We start from the raw sequence: 9,158 nt of genomic DNA, 5'->3' as shown, positions 1-9,158 counted from the left end.
GTTTTAAGTACTCTATTTTTATTCCTATTTATCCCATTTCACAATGAACACTCCTTGTCTGTCTGTATTGTTTACTGCCTGTCTATACTGCTTATTTTGCATTGTTTGCATTGTATGCACTGTTTGTTGCTTGTAAATACTGCTTATTTTGTTATAATACAGCCTTATGCTGGTTTACTGTTTACTTGCCCCTTGCATGGGGATATGTACATACACATTGAGAGCCGATGTACCAGAGTCAAATTCCTCGTGTGTCTGACACACCTGGCCAATAAAGCAGATTCTGATTCTGATCAGACAGGCCACTCAGTTTATGTCAGTTACACAGCACCACAGTATCATGTAACATTAACCATCTTAATACTGGTCATACCAGACCATGTAAGGTTGCATTAGAGAAACCACTGAGGAATGATGTGTTTAATAACTTAAACTTTTTAATTATAAAAGTATAAGAAGTATGACAAAGGAAGAATGACAGAAGTGATAGTATCTGCTTAAGTAATGCTCAATGACATTCAATTTCAGAAGCCCTCACTAACATTGCTGCTACTACTGCTCCAGCTGATGTCATTCAATTATCCTCTGCCTTCCCTTGAGTTCAGTCTGTGTTAAAGTTTTATTGTACTTTTCACTTGTTAGATTATGCTGTTGTATTGCACTTTGACATTACATTTTATACTCATTCAGAATCAATAATTTAGTGATAACTTTGATGCTGTTTTTCCACTTTTTAATACTCTTCCAGTTTTATAAAATGTCTAAACACATTTTCATACCTCATGCTATCTTGAAATAATTATGTTCATGATAATGGACAGACATTCCAATTAGGGTTTATTCATTTCAAGCTTTGAAGTGCTTTTCACTGAAGAGCTGCATGATGCATATGGAAAATTTTTAATGTGAAAAAGTCATGTTTCTTAATCCTAAAAACCATAAACGTATGACATAAGTCAGAATGATAATAGAGTATGTTTGCTGAGAGCTTTTTCATCTGTCTTTTGTTTCCCTTTATTTAAATGTGCTAATTCTGTACCTAGAAATATTGTATTACTGAGACTTTTCAGAAGCATCCACAATCCAACACATACAATAATAGTGTCACTATAACTGCTTTGAACAGGTGTTGCATCGTGCTGGAGCCGGGCCTTCTCTCTCTCTCTCTCTCTCTCCATTGCCAGTGCAGCTATAGCAACTGCAAAATGTTCCCCTGGCCCCTGTGCAACACAGGAAATCATGATCTGTGCTTTGTATTGTAGGCTCACATGTGAAGCATTTCTTGCATTCAGAGGGGAGCATTTAGTAATACATGCCGTACTTAACATTGCTTCACAGCTGTTTCAGGGTGAATAAAAGTGTTTGGAGTAGTAGGGAAGGACACGGGGCTGAGGAGGGTCTACATGCCAGGTTAACAGGTTCAGAGGGCTGAGAGATACAGTGAGAATCCTCTGTTGAAACCTCTGCTGCTTTCTGCAAACCACTAACTGTGTTGACAGTATTTGTGTGTGTGTGAGACACCACTCTCTCTATGTTGACATATGTTAATAGCAGTGGAAGGAAAAGGATAGGAGTCAGAATAACAGAGCTCCTTTCATACCAGCCTGACAACCTTCTGCCAGCTCATGTGTGATGGAAATGGTGGTTATGACCTGAACTGATGTGGTATGGTCGAAGCACTTAAAGTACTTTAAATTCACACAGGCAATTTGCTGATCACTGCAGATTATTTTCAAGCATTAAAACATTCTTTTTATGTATCTGATTAATTTTGTGTAAATGCACAGGAAGACTGCAAGCTTAATTTGTAAGTGCACTGCATGTTTAAACTCTTTACTGATAGTTTGACTCATGTCCTGTTACAATACTGCTAAAAATTTGTTATCATGTATGTTTTTTCACACCCACTTACAGGCTCTTTATTTATGATCCCTGAGTGGGTTTAAGACTAATCACTCCCTTCGCTCTGATCTGCAGGTCACAGAATACACAGAGCCTTTGGCGCCAAAACATAAATTACATTTTTTTCTTTGGTTTTTAACGTATGAGTTGTTTGGCACAGATATATTTGTGCAGGATCACATTCAGATGGTGAAGGTATAGTATTGTAAGTGGTTAAAGTATTGTCAAATCTAAATAGTAAGTAGGCTTTCCTCTTCAATAAATGATTTCTTTTGCAGCAAATAAGGTGCTTTATGACTTTATTTGTGTATGGTTGATATGGAGAAAGCCTTTATAGGCACATGAAGATTGATAGAAAGCAGACTCATGAGTATGTATGTGTATACAGCACAGTAAGTGTCTGACTCTTCTCACATCACATGCAGGGCTGATTAGTGGAGTGTAAAGTGACAGTGTTCACTGATTTGTATGTTGGGTGCACATCTGGGGAAGCCAGTAGCCTTCAGTCTCACACACAAGGGCTGAAAAATGTAGGAATCAAGTTCACATGAGAAGAAAAAAGGCAATTCTTCTGCACATATATCTTTGTTTCTGCCTCTATCTCTCTCTCTCTCTCTAGTCCACTCATTACCTATTTTCACAGATCTGTCAATGTCATTTGGCTCTGTGAGTGATACTTTATCCTCAGAGACTTTCAGACATAGATCTGCATGCTGCAGTCAGGGGCTTCTCAAGCTGAGTGCTGAGATAAATCCTGTTCCTCTGCGCTGCAGTGTCAGACAGGGTAGCAGCAGGCCACCTGCTGTGTTGTGAAAAAACAGATCTTTATATGACTGTTGCGTTTCCACTTGAGAGATGGTGATAATGTGTGTAACTCATATACACACTGACACTCTCACACATGTGCATATAATATACATGCACACTGATGCTCATGTTCTTTTTATTTTACGTCCACTGAGACTACACTGCTCTACACCATGAGCATTACACACATTTTATGGTCAGAAATATGAACCCATGATATGTAAGTGGTCATATGTGAGAAAAAGCAGTCCTCTCTTTAGTGTTTGTTTTTGTCTCAGCCATGTCCAGCTGCTACGGAGGAGGTGAGAATGTGTTTAGGCTACTTCTGTGGAAGGATCAACAACTTGGAGAAGGCTGCACTATTCTGGACACTTGAGGGCAGAAAGAATGAGAGGTCCTGATCCAGCATGTACTAAAAAGGAAAAGAGGAGGAGGGGGGGTTCTGGTCTCTGAACTATTTTCACACCTTGTCCTTCAACCAGAAAAAAGGGTTTTTCCATTACAGCAACCTACTGAAAAGTCTAGAGTCGAGTCGAGTAATGCTCATTATGGCCTCTGCATTTGTTTCCGCCACCCTCTGCCTGCTTTACAGGTACATTCCATGGGTTAAATTTTGCCACCCCTCAGTCAGTCTTCACACCTCACGCATTAGCTTTACAAGCACAGTATAGACATGAACTAAAAATCAAAATGTCACCTCATAGTGGCACTGAAGGAAGCATCACCAAGGTTATGAGTATACATCATCTGGAGATTGCAGACCAAATTACTGGACCATGTGACTGACACTGCCATCCTGAGAAGCATGCTGTTACTGCAGATTGGTATTTGGTTAGTATGGCTTCTTTGACTGAACACACACATATAGATAAATAGATAGATAGATAGATAGATCACAACTATCACACACTTCTCTAAAACTACTTTTTTCTTTCATATTTCTCTTTTATGTGTTAATTGAAACTTACAAACTGTTGAAAACAAAGCAAGGAAACAAAAGTGAAAAAGTCACAGTATTTTTTTGGCCCACTTGCCTCTCTTTCTCTCTCCTAACACACTTTCCCTTTTAGTGCCAAAATAGTGCCTTTTTCTGTCCTTGTAGTGTGCCATTTTTTGACTGTTAGTCTGGTCCCTCTGTAAATATTTCCAGTATAGCATTACAGATACTAAATTGCTTCACAGCCTCCCAGGGGGAAAGCAGAATTCCCATCTCAGCTTCTCATGTGGAGCGCTTTTGGCAAATATTATTGCTGTTAGGCCCCCACCCTCTGCTGCCTCATGTTCCAGTGCCATCTTTTATCTTTTCATTTTTAATGCAAAATGTGTAAACTGCAGGTAATCTCAGTTTAATGATCAAGCATCAACCCTGCTTTTGCTTCTGTTTCTAGCAGTGTCTTTTTTATTTAATATTTTTAAAGCAGTTGCCTTTAACAGATTTATGACTGCAGCAGGCCAGACATAAAACCATGAAATCTTTAATAGCACCTTTAGCAGCTGTGTCTCTGTGCTAAAAACACTCCTCGCTCTATATATATGCTTTTACCGAATCTTGTTTCTAGCCAATTGGCAGGTCTTGAAGGTGACTGAAGGTGCTGTTGTTGCTGATGGTTAGGTTTAAAGGAAAGCTATGATAACCCCAGCTCTAGAACCACAAGGGTCACTCATTCTTAACACAGACAGTGTTACAGACAAGCCAGGTCCTATTATTACATCATGGGCAGACCATTACTTTTGCATGTGCTCAAACGTTGGCTTTTGGCCTTTAATGCTTGTTACAGCAATGAAATTGTTTGCTTTTTTTTAAATTTATTTAACTCCTATTCATTATAAATACCTTTTAGTTGTCACATTTTTAACTAAACAAGATCTCATACTCTACATTGCTTTACTGGGCACAGTCCTATATTTTATTTTTATGATACTTGCTCAAGGAAGAGTCTGACATTTTAGGATACGGCCTATGCTTGTTCACTTCTTTTCCTAGAGTCTGGCTTCCACTCATATATACATTATCTAAATATGAAGGTACAGCTAACAAGCAATTAGTTTTGCATAAAGACTGAAAAACAGGGGGGAACAGCTATGCTAACTCTGTCCAAAATCCAATTAGCCAATAAAAACATTAAAGGATCACTTATTAATTCATTACATCTCATTTTGAATCAGCTGCTGTAGCACCACATTTAATGGACAAGTATGAGACTGGTGCCACATCTTACAAAATATCAAATTAATTATTTAAACATTCTAACTTTGACAGTTTTCAATAGAAATTAGCTTGGAGCTTGGACCAAAATACATACTTCATGACCATTTCATACTGTACAGTGCAATAGCTGATCAGACGTTCATGTTCAGTGTGGGTTTGCATAAAAAGCACAAAAATTTTAGCAGAAAGGTCAGTGAAAGTAGTAAGTTAAATAACTATGTGTTGGTGCAGAGCTTGGGAGCTTACTGCCCAGCTTCTGTGACCCTTACCAGGAGACTGGCTGCGTTCTCATTCTCCACTGGATGCTCACAGCAGCTTACAACAGCAGCTCATATCCTCTAACCTCTACCAGCTCACTGACCTTTCCCCCTTGAGCTCTGTCCCATACATCATTTGAAAACCCTTGGGTATGTCTCTTATCTGGTCAGACTGGAATCAGCTGGGATCCTAATTGATTTATACAACACCTATGGATATATGGCTCCTGGATTAGGTTTTACCCGTTGTAGTGCATTTTGTGTTATAGTGGTATATTACACTGCACCATGGTGAGAGGTGCATTTTTATGTTTCCCCTGAACTGCTTTTGTCATTCTGCCAAACCCATGGACCAAAACACACTTCAGAAAATTTGAACTCTGTAAACCACCCATGTGTGGCTTTAGCCATGGCATTATACTGTATAAACTTCAGTGCTATAAATCTGTGACAGGTACAGTATGGTGTGTGTCTAAGATGTCACAGTTGGTGACCAGAAGGGTAGAAGACTGAAAGCAAAACTGCAAAGAATGAAAGGAATGACTGTGAAATCAAATAATGTGCTTTGCTGCCAAAACACAGATAATAATTCAGCATGAAGAAAAGAAGTCTATGGTTCACCAACAGCTGAGAATTCGTTAAATATCTCACTAAAACCATGTGTGTTTTGTCCATATGACAGAGGAGCTAATAAAAAGCAAAAATTAGTGTTTTCAAGATGTAAAAGCACAAGTGAAAAACACACAGAAACATATGAACAACATATGCAGCATATACATGTCTGCACACACTTACACACACAGGTCATAGCGTGTATGTTATTTTTAAGTCTATTTCCACTCATCAGTCAGGCCAACGACAACTGAGCTCCTATATCTGTGGTGGTGGCCTCACGCTGACACATCCCCAGGCCCCACTGTGTCCAAGGTAGGTCAAGCTTTTATATAAACACTGTATTTTAGTGAGGGGAGGTGGGGGGGTACATCTGTCATTACTGAGCAGTTAGCTTTGAATAACAATCTATAAGTATAATCAATTAATCTAATAATCCTGGAATTCAGACTTAGAAAGGCATCTGGTATAAACTGGTGTCTTTGGCAACAGAAGCCACTGTCATATGCCTCCAGCATGCTGTAGACATGAACAGCAGAGTTTATAGTCCAAGATATGAGAAACGTAAGATGCAGAGCATACAGAAACATATTTGAGGCACTTAGAATGTTATTGATTGAACTGACTAATTTGATTTGTTGGGCAGTAGTACCTGCTGCACCACAGTTACTAATCATATGCCCTCTTACAGCTGGTTTACTGTCTTATCAGGAGTTGGACAAGTGGTTGGTACCACTTTAGTCTCTCTTCACTTGACTTGTATTTACATGTTGTCTGGTCTTAGTTTGCTAATGTTAGCCAGTGATAAGCCTACATTCAGGAATCACCTGCTTATTTTAAGAGTTGGATGGTGTGTGAGCCCTGTAGCAACGTTATGAGCACAAGACGCCTGAAGTGCCTGAAGTGCTGCACGTTAACGTTAAACTAGCTGCTGATGGTCACTAAATATCTCCATAACATACAGTAGGCTGGCAGCGTGTTAAACATGTGTTAAATAATACAGAACATACTGTATAACATGGGGGTGTAGATGTTTAAAGGGACCTTAGATGGAAGTAAGCTGTTGAACAAAAATAAAGTAATGAGCAATGTAGGTTTTTTTTTTCAAATGTATTTTAAATAAATGATTGATGAATTATTTGCCCAGCACTATTCACAATTAGAAAATTCATTCTGGATCAGAAGAAGAGAATAATCAGTGCAAATGATGACTGGAAATGAAGGTACCAATAAGGATGGATGGAGCTTGTATTGTTAGGTGAGACAATTATAGATGAAAACAGCATGTGGGCCTTTCATTCAGGGTGGGGACCTTTTCCCTGGAGAACAAAGGTACATGGCAGACAGGTCTCACTGTCTTTTAGTCTCTTTTGTTTCATGGTTGCTGTTTTTACTCTTCATATTTATTCTAATTTTTGTTAGTCTTCTGTAAAGCACTGTGAACTGCATGAATCCTGCATGAAATGAGCCTTACAAATAAGCTTGTGGCCGATGATTTGATTGCAGACGAAGCAGGGCTGGACGGCCAGCAGTCTTCTGTAGCAGTTTGAGTGAAGCAGCAGGTAGCTGGGGAGCTGTCCAAAGACATAACGGCTCTCAGGGGAAGCCAAGCAAAAGAGAGGGGAAAGGGAGGAAAAGCCGAAAGAGTCCCGCAGGCCAAACATCAGCCATTTCTGTCCAGGCAAAATATATCCACAAGGCTCTGTTTCATCTCACAGCTTCATGACTTTCAAATATCATGCATAGTATGAGATTGTTATTTCTTTCTGCTGATGTGGTTTGACATTCTTGACCCATTTGACTGTTTAACAACACATTGTTGTTAATGGAATAGTTAAGTAAAGCAAAACACAAGCTTTCAACAGTAAACTCAGTGTAAATTCATTTGAGACTACCCTGTTATTGCTTTAGTATTGATGGAAATTAGCTGCACCACTCCCTTCTGACAGCGGGGGCCCAGCTGTACCATTAAGTCTTGTCTCTAATTGGGCTCCCCTCCCAAGACACAAACATACATACTGCAGCTGCAAGGGATCAATACATTGTCATCAACTCAGCAGCCCCCATCTCTGCAACATAAAGGCCATGGTGATGGCTTTGTTTTCATAAGGCAGCATGTCAGTGTTGCTTTATAATGTTTATCCCCAACCACAGATGGTTTTAGGTGTGAACCAGAGAAAAACAGTTCAGGGCAAGTAAAGGAGAAACAGAGTGACCCTCTGTTTCATAAATCTGTTACCAACCTGGTGCACTAACTAAAGCCAGATTACTGCAGCTCACGGGTGACATGTGTTTCTCAGGGGAAAAATATAGTATGAGGTGGGTCTTGCGCGCAAGAAGTCCAGCTACATGGAATACCTTTTTGAATTGAACACCCTATGACATGAGAATGGAAATAAACCATGCATTAAGCACCTGTGACATGTCCAGGACAGAGCACTTACTTGTGACGGGTCATGGGCTTGTTTGGTAACTGGTGAGGGTTGAGTCCAGCCTTGAACAAGTTGTACCTGCTTCCATAGAATAGGTTGGCATGACTTCCATAGAAAGTTCCTTTACTGTCCACCACAGGTAGCAACACTCCTAAGAGAAAGAACTGTGCAACCAATTGATTCAACTTGGTCCTCATTGTTTTTTTCTTGAACTGACTGATGAGGAAAACAGGGATTTAAAAAAAGTGATAGTTGTAGGTTCCTCAGGGTGTTGTGTTCAAGTTCCTCAGCACAATTGCAGCCTTATTTTCTTCAGTGGGCCCTGGAGGAGGCATAGAGCCCAAACAGCTGTAGCATCAGCAACATCCCACCCTGTACAGTTTTAGCTTGCACCCTAACCACACAGAGCAGAGACAAAATTAGTGAGGCTGAAGAGGGAGGGGAGAGGAAGAGGGGCAAGGTAAACAACACAAAGGTGTGCTGGAGGAGGGAAAAGGAGAAAGAGGAGAGCCAGACAGAAGAAAAGAGGAGGGAAGAAACTGTGTGAGCTTGTCTCTAGGAAAGTTTCAGCTCCATATACACACACATACAAGCGTGTGTAAGACCTGCTGACTAGGATTGTCCCTCCAAGTCTTCAGCACTCTGCATGAATGAGGGTGTGTGCGTACACAGCAGTGTGCTGCTCTGCTGCCTGTGAAGGGGCAGGCAGGCAGACAGCCTGTATTTGCATATCCCACCCCAACTCCAGCCTGGCTGCGCTGCACAAGGGAGGGGCTGACTACCAATATGATTCTGTGACTCGTCCCTCTTTTTCTCACAAACACATAAATACAAACGAACATATTAACACACATGATCAAATCAGAATCTGAAGAACAGAAAAGCTCTGTTTGCCCCTACCCCTGTTTCTCCAGTCTCCAAAATGTTTTGTCCCATTGC

At 40.2% G+C, this 9,158-nt stretch overlaps 1 protein-coding gene across 1 annotated transcript in view; it reads right to left on the bottom strand.

Moving 5' to 3' along the window:
- The window catches only part of emilin3b (elastin microfibril interfacer 3b), a 13,697-nt gene extending 4,837 nt beyond the window's left edge, over positions 1-8,860 (bottom strand). Inside the window, exon 1 of the mRNA XM_020608067.1 lies at positions 8,232-8,860. Coding sequence (XP_020463723.1) covers positions 8,232-8,416 — 185 coding nt within the window. The 5' untranslated portion in view covers positions 8,417-8,860. The remainder of the gene's footprint in view (positions 1-8,231) is intronic.
- Positions 8,861-9,158: the final 298 nt, after the last annotated feature.

This window comes from Monopterus albus, unplaced genomic scaffold (genome assembly GCF_001952655.1).
Source record: "Monopterus albus unplaced genomic scaffold, M_albus_1.0 scaffold91.1, whole genome shotgun sequence".
Classification (NCBI taxonomy): domain Eukaryota; kingdom Metazoa; phylum Chordata; class Actinopteri; order Synbranchiformes; family Synbranchidae; genus Monopterus; species Monopterus albus.
The sequence above is the reverse complement of the archived record's forward strand: the minus strand, read 5'-3'. Positions and strand labels throughout refer to the sequence as shown.